Raw genomic sequence first — 17581 nt, 5'->3', positions numbered from 1 at the left:
CTTTATCTCTGATGAGCACCTTTCACGTCGTCGCACAGAAATCGATGAGAAACTCATTTCCTGCACGACTTGTTCCACTTAGCCACAGAATGTGGAGGGGAAGTGAGGCTCCATCAAAAATATCCCGACACCTGGAATAATTGAGTCACTATTAGGTCGGCGTGTAATGAGGCGGAGCGAGACAGCGGCTCGATAATCTGACGGGTGTAGAGAGCGGTGACGTGAGGACAGGCTCCGAGGGTCGAGGACGGGGGGGGGACACGCTCCTCAGTCCTCACACGCTCCCGACACGCCGCCTCCGTGTGGCGGCTGGACCCGCTCTAATGTGACCTTTCATCCTGACAAGCCGCCGCCGCCGCTCTGTTTGGCCGTCTCCTCGCTAAAATGGGTCAGAGTGAGATGGGTTCCGTCCCCTTTTTTTTTATTAGTGGCAGCTCTTTTTGATGAGAGGTAAAGAAAGAAATAAGGAGCAAGAAGAATGTGCGAGTTGGAGGAAAGGTGTGATGGGGAGGCAGGGGAGCACGGGGGAGGGGGTAACTCTGGACATTTTCCTGAAACCTTCCAGAGGGGCTGCATGTGAGAACCCAAATGTCCGAGTCAGTTGCTCTGGATATTTTCTGGAACTTTTCATGCAGCAGGAAATTGAGTAGACGATTTGATGACGTTTCTAATACGTGACGGACGTCAAATGGGAAGATTACAATCTCATGATGAAGACGATGAGATTCGAGAGCTTTTGTCGATAAGGGCCTGTGTCGATGTGCGATAAACAAAATCACTGGTTTCTGCAGCAGGATTTATTCATCCGGAGAATATCCACAACCAGTTTTCTGCACGTTTCTGAAGTTCGTGGCCTAAAACGGTTTAAAGTTGACAGGGTGTGAGGAAGATGCTGTCCCCCCCACATCACAGGTTTAGATTTATAACTACATTTAGAAACACACACAGTAACATTTGCCTTCATGCTGTTTTTCTAGCACACTGTGATCTAAGGCAAGGTGATGAGATAAAAGCCCAAATCAGAAAAGATGACTCACCGGAAAAAACAAAAGCGTGCATCGGGGGGGAGGTGCGGGTTTGCAGGTTAAAGTTCAGCAGCATGAACTCCGACCTGCGGGTGTGCAGGAGCTCGAGGAAAACGGCAGAAACTCACGCTTGTGAATTTTTCATCCTCTTCACGGTTCTCAGAGGAAATCGGGCCGACGCGTTGAGCAGCTGAACCGTGAGGACGCTGCAGGTCGTCGAGGCGGCCGGGTGAATTAGTGGCGTTCCTTCACGTATGAGTAAGAGCCGGAATACATGATAACAGAATAACTGAATAACTGAATAATATACCACCAACAGAAACACTGGTCTACACAAACACTCAAACACAAAACATCACAAACCCAGTTTCTCTGCCGTTTCCTTCACCATGACAACCGCAGACAGCGAGACTCGTCTCCCTCCAGGGACACGAAGGTGGATTTGATCCAGATGAAGATCCACGTGTGCATCACGTGAACATCTGGAGTTTGGCACAAATGTTCACTTGGACTCAACATATTAAAATGATTAGATTTGGGTCGTCAAAGGGCAAAGGTCAAAGGTCACGCTGGGATCACAAAACAAGGAATCTGTCTTTCGGGAGTTTCTTCACGTTTTGACCAGTTGTCGTTTGGACTCAAAGACAAACTGATCGTTGTGTTTTAGCAGCTTTCAGCTTGTTTTGGTTTCAGTGGAACCGGTTTCACTCTCTTGGTTTCTGTTTGTGTTGATGAGGATCTGATGAACCCAGCGTTTCCTCCTGGCACCAGATGAAAGCTGACGTGTGGAGTGAAGCACGTTGTTCGAGATACTTATTTTCTGTATTTTAGTGTTTTAATGGCTTTTCACAAATCTCTCTGTCTGCGTTCTATAAAAAGTCAGTGTTTTTAATCATATATATGTACATGAGCTTCCTGAAAGTTCCGTCCAGCCCAAAGTGCAGCAGCAGAGGATCTAATTGGCTCGACCTTCGCTCCTGCAGACTCGTTCAGACCAGTCAGGGATCGTGTCGCTGCTCTGGTTGAGTTTTTCCCCGTGAAGCAGCATCACTGAGAACTTCTGGATGTGCGTGACCATTAAACTCATGTGATGACTTAATGCATCTTTTCATTCTTAGTGGTGGAGTCTTCCTTCAACAATTAAAACTTTATAAAGAGCTAATTACCGAACGGAGGCACATTAACAGCTGCTGGTTAAATATTCAGCTCTTAAGTAGTTTTCAAAAAAAATGTTTTTAACTTTAAAGTAGGAAACAAATGAACCAAACAAATTCTTTTGAATTATGAATTTGAGATTCCCTTTTTAACATTCAATTCCTTATTAATTCATGACTGTTGTTATTATATAAGTTATTATCCTCAGCAGAGTATTTGAGTTTATGTATAGTTTTATTTAGATGTAAAACGTGTGTTAACTGCTCTGTTGGAATATTCATCACCTTTTTAATGCAGCGACAATTTATTCACACGTCCCAGAGAGAGAGTGGAAGTTAGAAGAAGTGTTTTAGGGACTTTTTATCTGATGGAGCCTCTAACGCACACACACACACACACACACACACACACACACACACACACACACACACACACACACACAGTTTCCACAAATACACCCACAGCTCACTGTAGATTTCATGAGTGCCAGCAGCATAAAGGCTGCTCCCCCTTTCTCTCCCTCCCACCTGCCTCCCTCCCTCCCATCCTCTTTTCTCTCTCTCTCTCTCTCTCTCTCTCTCTTTCTCTCACTCTCACTCTCACTCGCTCTCTATGCAATTCTTTGTTTTGCTGCTTGTGGAATCTTCTTTTATTCTGTTTTCGTTCGTCTCGTGAAGAGAAAAGGCTCCTCTTGCAAATTATCCTTTCTCTTTCTTGCCTCGTTATCACCCCCTCTCTCTCTCTCTCTCTCTCTCTCTCTCTCTCTCTCTCTCTCTCTCTCCCTCTCTCCTCTCTCTCTCCGTCTTGCCACACAAACACAGCAACATCTCGCTCTGTCTGTCTCTCGCTCCGTAATTCCTATGCATCTCCCCGTGGCGGAGAGGAAAAGGGACTCGCCTCTCCCCTCTTCCTCTCCTCCTCTTTCTCCTCCACCGCCACCTCCGCCTCTCCCTCCTCTTCTGCTTCACCTCCCGTCCTCTGGCTTCCTAACGGCGGGATAATGTTCTATTTCCAGCTGGTGATCATGGCTGGGACGGTGCTGCTGGCTTACTACTTCGAGTACACGGACACCTTCCCTGTGCACATGCAGGGCTTCTTCTGCTACGACAAGACCTTCTCCAAGCCGTACCCCGGTCCGGACGACGCCAGCAAGATCCCCCCTGTGCTCATCTACTCGGTGGTCACAGCCATCCCCACGCTCACGGTAAGAGAATTCACCAGAGTGGGAGTAAGAGAGGTACTTTGGAAGTGAGGTGAAAAAGAGGATAGAGCAAAAAAGAGAAATGAAAGAGCTTCGATAGAAAGTAAGTAAGTTGATGTGGCGTCTGAATCTGAGGTGTGTGTCTGTGTGTGTGTGTGTCACCTGGAACCACAGGAAGATGGAGAACGGGCTGACGGGTCATTAGAGAGAGAAAGTGAAGAAAGAGAGGCAGACAAGAAAAATGTAAGAGACGAGTAATAGTGAGAAACAGTGAGAAAGTTGCAGTGAAGACAGAGAGATAACAGATGCTGTCTGAAAAGAGGTAATGAGCACAAAGGCAGCCAATTTGAAGGGGGTCATCTATTGCTTTTGTGTGTCTGTGTGTGTGTGTCTGTGTGTGTGTGTCTGTGTGTGTGAGGTGAGCTGTTGCAGCCCCGAGACAGAAAGCAGTGAGCGTGAAATGCACAACACCTGGCACTGACTCTGAGCACAGACACAAACCTGAACAGCTCACGTCCCCAGCAGACCACAACAAAACCCTCCGACCACCACAGACAACCGGCCCACGGCTACAACACACACACACAGACACACACACACACACACCAGATTACATGACAACACAACAGGAACATTTTACAGCTGCACAAATTGACACAAATCTGTATTTTGCATTCAGACAAATCTGGTCATTAGAATGTCGCTTCATTGTTTTCCTCACAGCCACTTCACACCCTGCACATGTGTTTAGTGAAGTTATATAACAGGGCTTGACTATGTGTAAAGATTTAATAGACTCATGTCACTGAAAGTATATAGGTTTCTATATTTGTAAGTGCGGGTGTATGGATTTTGGGAACATTAGTTATATTTTCCTTGTGATATTTATTGAAAGGAAGTCTGTTTTAAGGCGATTTTACACTTCCCATATCTGCTATGTTCCTCATGACGTCCTCGTGCAGCCCAAAGTCTGACCTTACCTGACTCAGCTCTTGGCACAGGTCGTGGTTATCTTTCTCGACTGCTGCCTTGCACATCTGGCGGGGCAGACCTGTCACTCCATCGCTCTGCAAAGGCTCCCCCTCGCTCGTGTTGCCAATATGGTCAGACCAGGAAACGTGTCATTCAAGAGCACATGAACAAACAATGTACTTGCTGGTTGAAATATGGTAGATTATTATAAATAACTATAACTGTATTTCCTTGAGATACAGGAGGGGGGGGTATTAGTCACGTTATATTTTATCATCGCTGATATCCGCAGCAGTTTCTCTCTTTGAGCTCCGAGCTGCACCCACTGGTCCGAACCCAGCAGTCTCTTAAAGCTGCCCTGGTTGAGGATGACTGATGGTGGGAGACTGTGATCCGGGTCAGGTCCCATCACTTCCCCCAGCGAGTCTCCCTCACCTGCGCTAACAGAGGTGTGTGTGTGTGGCGAGCAGCGAGGTGGATCGCAGCACTAACTCTCCGTGATGGAAGCCGTCTGCTGAGAGCGTGGTCACAGCAGCTTCATCTCTCTTTGTCCAGCGAATCAGAGAGAGAGAGAGAGAGTGGGTTGGGCGATGAAGTGGCTGCACAGAACAAAAGTCATCCTATAAAACAACGGTGACCTGTCATATGGTTCCAGGTAAGAGTTCTGGATCAGTCGTGGGGGTTTTTGTTGCCAAGCAACCATTGAATTTAACTGTCTTTTAATTTTAAACAGGTCCTGATAATCAGAGAGATTCTAAAATAGCATCATATTACTGCCATTAGTGCAGATTAGAATTGTACCACTGCTGTAAAGTCTCCTTGACGAGGTTCCCTCACCTTCGTCCTCTCACTCCTCTTCAGCCGCTTTGACCTTTTTGCCTTCTTGCCCGATTCATCGCTGTTTCTCTCAGACAAGATTTGCCTCCACCCTCATCAACACCTCCGCTACCTGTTCAAACTTTCTATTCCTGACCTCCCCTCACACCTCACCTCCCAATTAGCACGTCACGTGTGAACTGGAGCTTCTCGGCTTTTCTGCTCCTCCACTGACAGGAAGAAAATAAAACGATCACCAGCCACACGAGTCTCAGCTCCGTGCTAACTCCCCTGAAAGCACATATCACATGACCACTCGCGTACGCTGGACACGTGCATGAGGTGTGAACACGAAAGCTCGAATAACATCTGGTTTCCTCCACATGTAAAATAAGAAATACAGAATTTAACTGAACAGCTGTTAGCGAAGAGAACTGGGTCAGTAACACGTCTCCATGTTGTGTTCTGCTCTGGAAGCTGAGGCTGACATTTCAAATGTCAAAAAACAAGATATGAGGTAAACAAGAGTCGACTCCAGCAGCGTTTCCAAACTTAGAGTTTTCTTGGCTCTAAACTTCCGCAGTGTTTGTGTGGGTGAGTTGTTTGTGTCTCATCTTTAACCTCAGAGCTGCAGCTCGTCCTCTCCTCACATCCTCAGCTGTGAGGTCAGTGCACTGACATTAAAGTGAACCTCACCTGACCCAGAAGAACCGGGACCTCACACCAGCCGCGGAGGAAAACTCTCACATTCATGCCCAGTTGCACGGACATGGATCAATGCCTTCGTGTGTCTTGAGCTTCCTTTGAATCTTCTTTGCTGTCGGATCTTCTCTTGGTTTTCACAGATCTCCGCGGACTTGCACGTTATCTCGGCCAGTGTGCAGCTAACGGAGGTTAATGAGACAGATGGCGGGGTCGGGCTCCGTGGTGAGAGTGGGGGGGACATCGGTCGCTGTGACACCGGCTGCCGGGGGGAGGATATGTGTCTGGGTGAACACTTCCTCACCTCTGGTTCTTACTCTGTGATAGTGAGATGCAGAAAATGAGGAGAATAGACTCGCAGCCCTCACCAGAAAAGAGCACAGATGAAATGAAACCCCTAAAGAGAGACTGACAGGGATTCTATTCATGGAGGGAAGACGTACGTGCTGTTTTCTTCGCTGCACATTAAAGAGGCTCTATCTGCTCTTCCTATCAGTGTCGCTGATATCCATACCAAAGTCTAATTTACCACAGTCTGCACAGTTCCCACTCTGTCCCAGCTCCCGTCTAACTGCTCCCCATGATAATCACCCTATCAAAGCCCGGCACAGGATTGCAGCACCGCGCCGCTCTGGCATTTGCATCATCACAGAGTCTCATTTTTTCCTATTTTGTCACTTTTCTCTTTCACCTTTCACCGCTTCCTCTCTGTCGCCGTCTCTGCAGTTCGCTGCCTGCTCCGTGCTCCGTTCTGCTGGCGGCCCCCCCCCGGGCGGTTAGTTGCATCGACTTCACTGCACTGAGCGGAGCGAGAGGGAGATAGAAAGATACAGATGTGCCTTCTCCCCTGTCTCCGGGTCGGGCAGAAGTCGCCCCATTCCTGTGAAATGAGATTAGACGGAACAGTTGTTGTCATTTCTGCTTCTTCTTTGCTTCGGTCCGTTTTTTGGAGTCGGGCAGAGAGCAGGGACACCTCGTGGGGTCCTGTCCTGTGTGGCTGGTGGCCTCTCCTCACTCAGCACCTCAGAGATGTCTGTCGAACGCCCAATCTGCATTCACAGCAGGGGTTCATCCCTGCTCATACGGCGCCCTCTGTCCTGACATGTTTGCATGTGGCCACGGGACCAGATCGGTGATTTTTCTCAGGCTTTTCTGACAGAATCGAGGATTTGAAACTGTGAAGCATCTCCACAGAGGTGAGGGAGAGTTACTGCGGGAGGTGAAAGGGGCAGGTGCACGTTTAAAAACCCACAGGAAGTTGTTTTATGTGCAGTTGGCTCTGACGTGCACGGAGGCAGTGAAGGCTCTTCAGTTTCATGAGTCAAATCTGAACACGCGGACATGAGACACGTACTTTTAGTCATTAGTTGTCGTCAGTGTCCAGATGATGCAGAGACACAGATTGTTCACAGGCTCCATGTCTTCGCTCTGTGAGAACCCCCATCAGACACGGGGACGACACGCAAACTCTGACCCCAGCCCAGAACATCAGTTATATCTCATCAGTGTTAATATGTCAGATTTAATTGGTTATATCATAGCATGGCTTTATTCATAGCCCTGGCCTGGGGTCAGTGTGAATCTGTTTGAATCAGTGTTTACAGGAGGACGGACGTCTGCAGACAATTTGGAAGATTCACGTATTTGCTTGGTTTTGCCTAAATGAGAAGATCGATAGAAGTCTGGAGCTGAAACCAGCAGCTATGATATATCTTTATTTAGCCCAACAAGTGAGAACAGGAGTGAAAAACGTAGACTGGTGATAATATTCATCCTCACCACCGTGTGTAGATATCACCAATTAACACGTTTTGTCTTGTATGTTTAACCTGTACAGAAATAGAAGTGTAAAAGTGGCATGTTGGGGTTTTTCCCCCGGGGCTCATGTGTCAGATTTATTTCTGGGCCATGAGGCTGTGAAGCTGATATCATGTGATGTAATGATAATTCTGCGCTGCATCATTTCCTGTGATTCGTTCATGCTCGGGAAGGTAATTTGATTTTCATGCCGCAGCGGCAGACTCTGTGTTATTTGCAGAACAGAATTGACGACCAATAATATCATGAAAGAGTTGGTTTGTTTTTATGAAAAATTTAAATTCGGGCTGATGATTCAATACTTTTAAAATGGTAGCGGTGCCTAAACGGAGCCTGGACCGATACTTAAAGCAGATGTAATTAAATATACAAATATAAATAAGTGCAAAAACTCACCCAACTAACACTAAATAATAGTTTTGGTGCTTAATACAGTAAAATAAACTCAAACTCCAAACTGGATTATCTCCTCACTGCCGGGGCCCAGGACGCCGTCACTGCCGGGGCCCAGGACGCCGTCACTGCCGGGGCTCAGGACGCCGTCACTGCCGGGGCCCAGGACGCCGTCACTGCCGGGGCCCAGGACGCCGTCACTGCCGGGGCCCAGGACGCCGTCACTGCCGGCTGATGCGTTTGTCGTGGGGTCAAACCCAGAGCATCCCTCTGATTTCTGATTTCACAGTTGTGATTCGGTCCAGTAGGAACTGGTCCAGGTGTCAGTACTTCTTAGTCTTCAGTGCATATTCACCTCCTCCTCCTCCTCGACCCTGTGAAGAGTGGAACTCACAAAAAGAGCAGGAAAGAGGAGGAGAGAAGCAGAACCCGACTGAAAGATGCACAGTGAGACACGAACGCGTGAGGAAGAGTGTAACAGAGCAGATTCGGGAAAACGGGGGCATGAAATTGAATTGGATAAAAATGGAAGAGAAGAGACAAAGAATAAATAACCTACTTTTCCCTCCAGCGGGAAAAAGACAAGGAAAAGGTGGAAGAGCGAGGGATTAGTGACGCTGCAGCACGATGACGAGCAGGTTTTGCTTCTGTGAGATGGAATAAATCGCTGCTCTTTAGTGTTTTCACTCCTCTGATTCTCTGCAGGCCGACGACGTGCAGTCACTTTGCTCAATGGAACCAGGGCATCACTCCGTGCACATGTGTATGCATGTGTGGGTGTGCTCTGGCACATTCCTCCGATTTCGTAGATGGAGTAATCTTTGTGTGAAATACCCCACGCCCTTGCAAATGCATTTGTGTTTGCATTGAAGTGTTGTGCGGCCGTCCACCCGTGAATGAGCCCTTTTCTGTTTTCTCCTCATCACTCCTCGTGTCGGTGGACTGCAACACGAGCTGCTGTGTGCGTTGTACATCAGTCTCCCGGGCTCACAGCCTCCTGTTGGCACCCGTTACCTCACCGTCAGAAACCTGGCGAGAGCCACGTGTGAGGAGAAGCGACGGTGATGCACTCAGACAGGTGCAGGGTCCTCCGCATCGTCCATTAGCCCAAATCTCACATATGCGCTGCACCGCAGAGATTGAGGTCGCTGGGGATGATGGTGGATAATGGGATGCTAGTGACAGCTCGGCATCTCGTTGTACTTTACACATGAGCGACGTTCCCAGCCTTGTCAGACACATTAGGTCTGAAGGCTGCAGAGCTGCGTTTCACAGAAATGGGTCTGAAGTCATAGACGAGAGAAGCTGTGGCGTAACTAGCTTAGTTTACATGCGTGAGAAAGACTGAGCATCGCACCACAAACGGTTTCTGCTCAACAAATCACCAGTGTTTGTCCTTCTTGTCTCTTAAAGCTCGACTGTTGAAAGACAGGAGGTGATTTCCTCTGATCGTAGGAACTCAGCTGAAACCATCTGCTCCTCCTCTTTGTAAAACCAAACTGTCGTCAACACACACAGGATCCCTCCTTCTCTCATGCTCGACCAATCGTGAGCCGGTTTCAGCTGTCAATCACGACTTGTCACCCTGTTTTTACATCAAATCAAATAACGACTTAAAACCAAACTTACTGGAAACACTTGAACAAACATCGGCGTGATAAGATCGACCTCAAATGACAAAACATTTATTTGACGTGTGTGTTTTTTTAGTTTGGTCCATGTCCCATCCACTAACATGGAGGAGACACAGCAGCAATAGTTTTGTCGTCCATTTCTGATACGTCAGACTGTTCAATCAGACCTGATTCCGTCAGTAACGGGAGCTGAACACACTCAGTTTGTGTTTGCAGGAGGTCGAACTAATGGAAGCAATCTGCATCTGGCCCGCTGTGCCACCGTGCCGTCACTCGGGCTGATTCTAAGATACTTGACGTGTCCCCCACGGCTTTTATTGACATCGTTATCACATAATGATCAACATGACTTTGTGTCTCCTGCATCTTCTCTGGTCTCAGTCAGGAAACACTGGTGAAGCTGCTTTTCTCCAGCTGCTGACTGTGCACATCCTCCGTCCAATCAACTATTTACACAAGTAAACCACTATAACGTATTTATTTATCAAAATAAATACGTTATATTTAATATCGTGCCTCTTCTCTCCCTCGTCTCTCTGCTCCTCTTCTTTCAGTTTCACATCCTATTGTCTTCTAATGGACACATATTCATAAAAAGGGCTTGAACTCGGTTTTGACAAATACTCGTTGACACAAATTGAAATCTGATTACTGACACACACACGGAGCAGAATCCTCCAGAGACGTGCTCTGCAGTCGTGACGCTGTTTGTGCACACGCACGCTTAATCACGTCTCGTGTCTTTATCAATGTTTCATTCCTTCACTCCTCTCTTGTTCCCGCACATGAATCATGCATGTGAGTGTGCATGTAATACTTTGTCCTTGTCTGCACCCACTTTTGTTTCGCCCCCAGTCTTGACGCTCATCCTGCTCTGACGCAGCGTAATTGCCGACATGGTTGCGTGTCCCGGAGTGACGCGTCTCTGCGTGGAGACGACCGGACGAGCTGTTGAATTCCAAAGAGTTAGGATCTGCTCGTCCCTGAACCGCAGCGACAACCTCGTCGCATCTGAGTGTGAGGGAGCAGCCGAGCTGCAGCACATCCCGCTGCAGTGCAGCGAGATGATATAGAAACGTTGATTCCAATAATGCGCCACATTATTCACCATCACACCATCCGCCACGTGAATAATTCATTCCTCCAGTCTTACCCTAACCCCATCACCTCTCCGTCCCCATACTGCTCCTCTCTCGGTTCTTTACTCCTCATTTTCCTGCCGTTTACTCCTGCACCAGCTTCTTCACTTAATCTTTTATAAACTCCCCCTGCTCTCGTCTCCAAGGGCAGAAGGAAAGAAGACGACGTGCCTGTAAGTTTGTGTAGTTTCTGTCGCGAAGCATCTGGAGATCTTCATTCCCGGCAACCTGCACCAATCAGAGGCTCGGAGCGCCGTGTAGAAACAGGAACATGTTTATTTTGTGACGTGAGTGAGGATTTTACAAGATGTCACAACTGAATAAATGATCAGCGTTTAAAGAGGAAACTAAAGTTGTGCCAACAAACGAATCTGGTCTCTCGCTTCAGTACGAGTCATTCAGTTTGATGATGCAGCTCAAGAGGAACAATATGTTGTTTCTCTGAGAGTCACAAGTACAAACATTGTCAGAGTCTCAGATCTTGTTTGCGTCTCTGAGATCTTGCATCACTATTTCAGGATGTTCTTCACACAGTTTGAAGAACTGCTGCAACGGTTGGAACCGAGATAAACGTTCATTTAATTTGACGGAGGTCCCGTTTGTTTGTAAACAGTCAAGCTGGGCACTTTCCGTTCATTCATGTTCTTCAACGTGATCCAAGTCGGCAACATCACGTCCTTTCAAAGGCCAGAATATCTGTGAGCAATGACTTAAGACAAATATATATCGACAAATAAAATGAATATCACACAGGGTAGAGGAGGAAGTTCTTCTACTGCTTCCATCTGGGATCTTAGTCCAAAGATGTTAATAACTGGTGAATTATTAGCAAACAAAAAACACATCTAGTGTCTAAAGCTGCTGATTTTACGACTGAACCTCTGAAGAGTCCGATCACACAGATTCCTGATTGACTGTGAATGTCAGTATTGTGCTAACAGGACTCTCGAGGCCGACCGCCCACAGCTGCAGCGTGCTGAAGAGCACTTGTCCATGAATGACACCAAACCACCATTATCCTACATTTCGTAGTGGCCACATGCTCCAACCCTCCACAGACCAGCGGTCCCCATAGAAACCATCACTCCGTGTTTTTTAATTGCCTCGTAAATGGTGGTCCACAGTGCGACTGAGGCCCTGACGTCTGGCGTTTGAAGCCGCTGATTAAAGCGCCTCAGCTTTGATTTATGCTCGTGTTGGTGTTTTGAGGTTTGCCACGGAACACCCACCAGGGTCGTGTTTCACTAATGGAAGCGAGCGCTCGGCTGGGCACGCACTTCACAGCGCGGCTGCACCGACGGGGCCTCCGCGTGTTCTCAACTCATTTGACTTGGCGGGACGTGTTGGAAGTGCCTGAAAGCACGAGACGGAAACACCATGTTGATGAGGTTCCATCTCTTCCTCCCTCGCTCTGTCTCTATCTCCGTCCCCTCTGCTTCCTGCTCAGTCAGCAGTGAGTCAGACATCATCACTGTGGGGGACAAACGAGAGGATTAAATATGGAGAGGGGAAGAAGGAGGTCGGCGGGTTAGTGGAGCACAGTTAGCGTTGAAGTGGGTCCCACTTCTGTCACAGCGGAGAATCGTCAGGATGATTTAGGATTAAGCGCATCTCTGTCGGGGAGAGTTTCAGTCTGTGAGGCGTTCTCACTTACACATAAGTGTCGCTGTCGCAGTTCGTTACGGGATCGTCGGCCTGGAGAGGCGCCGGCGTTCAGTCTCACCGAGTGCGACCCGAACACCTGACGATGGAAACTGAACGCCCAGTGACAGCAGCTGCTCTTTTTAAATCACAGACGCTTTCAGACGGATTCATTTACACTGTGAGCGATGAAATCGTTTCATATGTTTGTTCTTATTACATAGTTATATCATATTATTGACTTGATATGGATCAACCAACAATTCATTCCTGTACAAATCTGTACGTGACTGTAGCACGTCTTCACTTCCTCTCACTATGGCAACTTTCCACCGAAGCACGTACTAGTTTTGATATCATCGAACAACTAAATAAGACCGAAACATAACTGATATACATCAGTAGAGCTTGTATGTATGTGAGTATAACGAGACACTTCTGTCTTTGCTCTGCAGATTCTTGTTGGCGAGCTGTGCGCCTTCTTCATCAAGGCAGAGGGAACCCAGGAGAAGACCATCGTCACCGCGGACTGCTGCTACTTCAACCCCCTGCTGAGACGCATGGTCCGCTTCCTAGGTGAGCGCAACGCTTTGTATCACACAGCCTCCCTGCTCTGTGTGAGTGTGTGTGTGTCTGTGTGTGTGTGTGTGTCTGTGTAGTTTTGAAAAAGATGGAAACAAGATGAAAGACGAGGTTGACGTGTCAGAACGCGACCTGCTACATTTCTGAGTTTCACAGCCGGAGCCCGAGCGCGCAGCCGTTAATTGGATAACGAACTTCGGTGTAATCTGTGATTTAAGATATTCGGGTTCATGGCGGGAAGATGCTTATGAATTTTTTAGCAGCCTGCAAATCTGCATAAGCTGAATCGAGATGAGATGAAAGCTTCCGTTACAACTTGTTTAATCCCGTCGAGCTTTTGATGTCACCGTCGTTTGAATAATGTGTGTTTCTCTATCTCCTGTTGAAATCTATGGAGTCTGGTTCTGTGTGCGTTGTGATAAATCCATAAATCTTTAGTGCAGATTAACCAGATAGGATGAACACAAAGTTTTCTTCACTCTGCAACATATCCATCGATCCAGGTGTCTACGCCTTCGGCCTGTTCACCACCACCATCTTCGCCAACGCCGGCCAGGTCGTGACGGGAAACCAGACGCCTCACTTCCTGTCCGCCTGCCGACCCAACTACACGGCGCTGGGCTGCCAGTCCACCATGCAGTACATCACAGAGCGCCGCGCCTGCACGGGCAACCCGCTGGTCGTCATGTCTGCACGTAAATCCTTCCCTTCGAAGGAGGCGGCGCTCAGCGTCTTCTCCGCGGTGTACACAGTGGTAGGTCGCTCTTTGTACTGGTGTGAAACGCCAACTGAACCCCAGCTTCTCCTTTCATCTGTTCACTTTGTTCTTTTGAAATTGAGTTATTGAGGTTTTTTCTCGCTGTGAGAAACCAACAAGGAGGAGTTTTGCTGTCCCACTGAAAAATACGAACATTGATGCAACTCTCACGCCTCTAAAACTCCCAAATGATCATTTCTCATTTGATTAATTCACACAAACACGGAAGGAACTGAACAAGATCAAATGTGTTAAACCAGTAAAATAAAGAAATTCAGATTCCTACATCTCATAACTGTTCTTTAAGTTTTTCTTGGTGCATACTTTCGTGTTATGTGTGTATTTCTATGTTTGCTGTTCCTCACTGTGCGCGGCCTCCTCTCCGCAGATGTACGTGACGCTGGTGTTCAAGACCAAAGGCACGCGGCTGACCAAGCCCACCATCAGCCTCACCCTGCTCTGTCTGGCCATGCTCGTGGGCGTGGTCCGGGTGGCCGAGTACCGCAACCACTGGGCCGACGTCGTGGCCGGATTCTTCACTGGAGGAGCCATCGCCGTGTTTCTGGTGAGAAGGGAGCAGCTCTTTGAAAGTCTGCGGCTGCATCCACACAGCTGCGTTTTCATTTGAAACCAACTACGATCTCGAGCGTTTACAATCTCTCTCTCTCTCTCTCTCTCTCTCCCTCTCTCTCCCCTCCAGGTGACTTGTGTGATCAACAACTTCCAGCAGCTGCAGCCCGGCCTCGCTCCCCCTCGACCCCAGCGCCCTGAGTCCGTGCTGGGCATGCCCATGGTGACGCTTCCCTGTGTGGAGAGTCCACTTGAAAAGTTAAGTGGTCCTCAGGTAAGGGCAGGGGGTGGCTGTGAGGCCCGGCTGCGCTCACCCGAAGAGGGGCACACACACACACACACACACACACACACACACACACACACACACACACACACACACACACACACACACACACACACACACACACACACACACACCATGTGTCTGAACTGAATCCATTGTCCTCCTTTCGCCAATCCCCAAACATGCATGCTGCACCCCCGTCCCACCGAAAAAACACCTGAAATGATCCCTTTACATTTCTGCACACACGAGCCTGGTTATCGGCTGCAGCTGAGATTTGTTCTACTGGTGTGAAATTTTTATTTCAGTCCCAGGATCGAACAAATTCAGGCGTGTTGCTTGTTTTTAGAAAGAGACGCTTTCTTACTCCTAAACCCTCCAGTGTTACACATCTAGAATCGTCATAAACACGCCTACTTGCTCACGGTGAATCCTCCGGGGGATCTCCTATGAGCACGCTCAGGCAGTATCCAGAGTTTTTACTAAAGGGCTGGCAGGAGAAACTCCGGAGAAAGTCCGTCGCCCCCGACTCTGACGTTTGCGTTCTCACATACAGCCCCTCTGGAGAATGTCTGGAGATTATCCAGAGTTCAGTGCAGGTCTCAAAGCAGCTTTATACGCAAGTCAACACTTTGTTTTTGATTCTAATACAAAGTAGTTGCCCGGAGGAATTCAGCTGAGGCCAAAAAATACAACGTATTAGTCCGTATGAGAGATTGTGTTCATGTGGGGAGGAAGAAAATCTGAAGGCTGATCAGATGTTTTCTTATTTTCTGGAGTTTGCATGATGTCCCTGTGTTTGTGTGGCTTTTTCTCCAAGTACGTCCTCATGCGGTCCAGAGACATGCTGGGGTTGGGTCAGTTGGGGACAATTCATTGACTCTAGGTGTGAATGGTTGTTTGCCGCTGTGATGCCCTGTTGCTCGTCTCTCGTGAACCCCCCCCCCCAGAGGGTCCCGTCCCCCGCTCTGTCAAAGAGACGGTGGGGGGGGCAGTAGTGCAGTTATGAGGAGAATGTCTTGCGTCCTCTGTGGTCTGTCACTAACCCTCACCTGACTGCCTGTTCTCCTCTGTCTCCCACCTGCCTCTCTCCTCTCAATCTGCTCCCTTGTTCCTCACTCTCCTCCAGCATCCCGCACTCTCCTCCTCCTCCTCCACGCTCTACAACACCTACGTCCAACCATTCTGATCGACTCCCTCCTCACGACCTCCATCATCTGTTGCCTTATTTCTGTTCTCACCCCCCTCCTCCGCCTCCCTCCTCTTCCTCGCCCCCTCATCCCGTGCATTGCTCTTGATTATTCTTTTCTTCACTTTTCTCTTCTCCCTCGCCCTCTCTCTGCCCCGTCCTCTCTCTCTCTTTCTCACACCTCTCTCTCCCCTGCAGACTCCGAGGGGATCTCCGTTCACCGAGATCACATGACCATCAGCCCTATCGGTTCCCCGCCACTCCCGATGTCCTCATAGCGTCTCGCTCCATTTCCAGCGAAGTCTAGACCAGTCGGAGCAGCAGCAGTCGGAGCAGCAGCAGTCGCCGCACTCGACGCACTCGCCGCACTGTGCCGCCCACCAGGCCGGGCGCTACGCAACGCTGCACCGCTCCTATTCCACGCAGGTCTAGACCTCTCCTGAAACCCCCACCCATCCTGCTGCCCTCTCAAACCCCGGGGAACCGATAGGCAAACTCTTCAAAGACTTTCTCTTTGCTGGACGCCCAGTGAAGACGAACCGAACACTCAGCACCGAGTCGGGTGCATCGTTTTATTCAGTTGTTTTCCAATTAAAGACTCTTTTTTTTGTACGAACTCGATCGTGTGAAGCTCACTTCCCGTCCTGAGGTCACGCTGTGACCTCTGAGAATGTCCACTGAGTTTCCTTCACCCAACTGTGTGAATGGGTTTTCACCCGTTTGAAGGAGACTCACACTGAAAGCTAAACATGGCGCTGAGCACCCCCACGTGTCCGACTCCCAGGACACAGCTTTGATGTGCGCTGTCAGGAGGTTGCCTTGTCGGACCAAAGAAACCCCCCCCGAAGGATTCGTGTGCTGCTGAGATTCACCCGTGAAAACATCCTTTTAGTACGACATACACACACACACACACACTCTCTCTCACCCCCTCTCCTTATCTCGTCCCGTTCACACACACACACTCACACACACTCTGCAGCAGTCGACTCCACGTGAGGTTTACTCAGATCAAAAGATCCATTTGGCGTCTCTCAGCAGAAGCAGCAGACAAAAGCAAACGGGATGAAAGAGGAGACGTCTCCACTCGGCTGGTTCCTCCTCAGCTGCTCCTGAAACCTGATAGGACAGAGACCAGCTCCCGCCTGCAGGGGGCGATACAGACGAAGTGCATCACGACCAGGAGCAGATCTTCTCCTGGTCGTTCGAGCAGCGTTTCGAACCCAACTTGACTTTCTGTGATGCCGACACTCTTTTTGTTTTCCTTCACTTCGGGAAAACGGCGTCGCTCGCCCTGAACTTCCTCACTGACGAGATTTACTACAGTTCTCTTCGTATCGTGACGTTTTATAAATAGATTTATTTATTGACATGTACATACAGTGTGTGGATGACGTGTATAAGCGCTAACATGGTTTGACAGTTTTGCTGATTTTGATTTGCACACCCCCCACGGATCCACGTTTTTACTCCCCGCCCCCGTTTCCTTTTTGTGTCCGAACATGTTTCTTTACAACCTCTCTCTCTCTCTCTCTCTCTCTCTCTCTCTCTCTCTCTCTCTCTCTGTACTGCTGTGAAATGTTTCCCTCTGCTGGATGACACACACACAGACAGACACACACACACACACACACACACACACACACACACACACACAAGCACAGACGAACACACTCGAGAATAAAGAGCACACGTGTCGTT

At 48.6% G+C, this 17581-nt stretch overlaps 1 protein-coding gene across 5 annotated transcripts in view; it reads left to right on the top strand.

Annotated features, from left to right (window-relative positions):
- Positions 1-16520, top strand: part of plppr2a (phospholipid phosphatase related 2a) — a 31062-nt gene extending 14542 nt beyond the window's left edge. The window contains exons 4-9 of one of the 5 annotated variants that reach the window (XM_035179704.2): positions 3196-3384; positions 12952-13072; positions 13582-13832; positions 14224-14400; positions 14536-14663; positions 16079-16520. In XM_035179704.2, coding sequence (XP_035035595.1) covers positions 3196-3384; positions 12952-13072; positions 13582-13832; positions 14224-14400; positions 14536-14663; positions 16079-16187 — 975 coding nt within the window. In that variant the 3' untranslated portion in view covers positions 16188-16520. Of the gene's footprint in view, positions 1-2782; positions 3385-12951; positions 13073-13581; positions 13833-14223; positions 14401-14535; positions 14680-15820 lie in introns of those variants that run through there. The other 4 variants (XM_035179707.2, XM_035179705.2, XM_035179706.2 and 1 more) reach the window with 4 other exon arrangements.
- The last annotated feature ends 1061 nt before the right edge of the window (positions 16521-17581 follow it).

The sequence above is a fragment of the Hippoglossus stenolepis genome, chromosome 16, assembly GCF_022539355.2.
Source record: "Hippoglossus stenolepis isolate QCI-W04-F060 chromosome 16, HSTE1.2, whole genome shotgun sequence".
Classification (NCBI taxonomy): domain Eukaryota; kingdom Metazoa; phylum Chordata; class Actinopteri; order Pleuronectiformes; family Pleuronectidae; genus Hippoglossus; species Hippoglossus stenolepis.
This window is presented reverse-complemented; position numbering and strand designations above follow the sequence as displayed.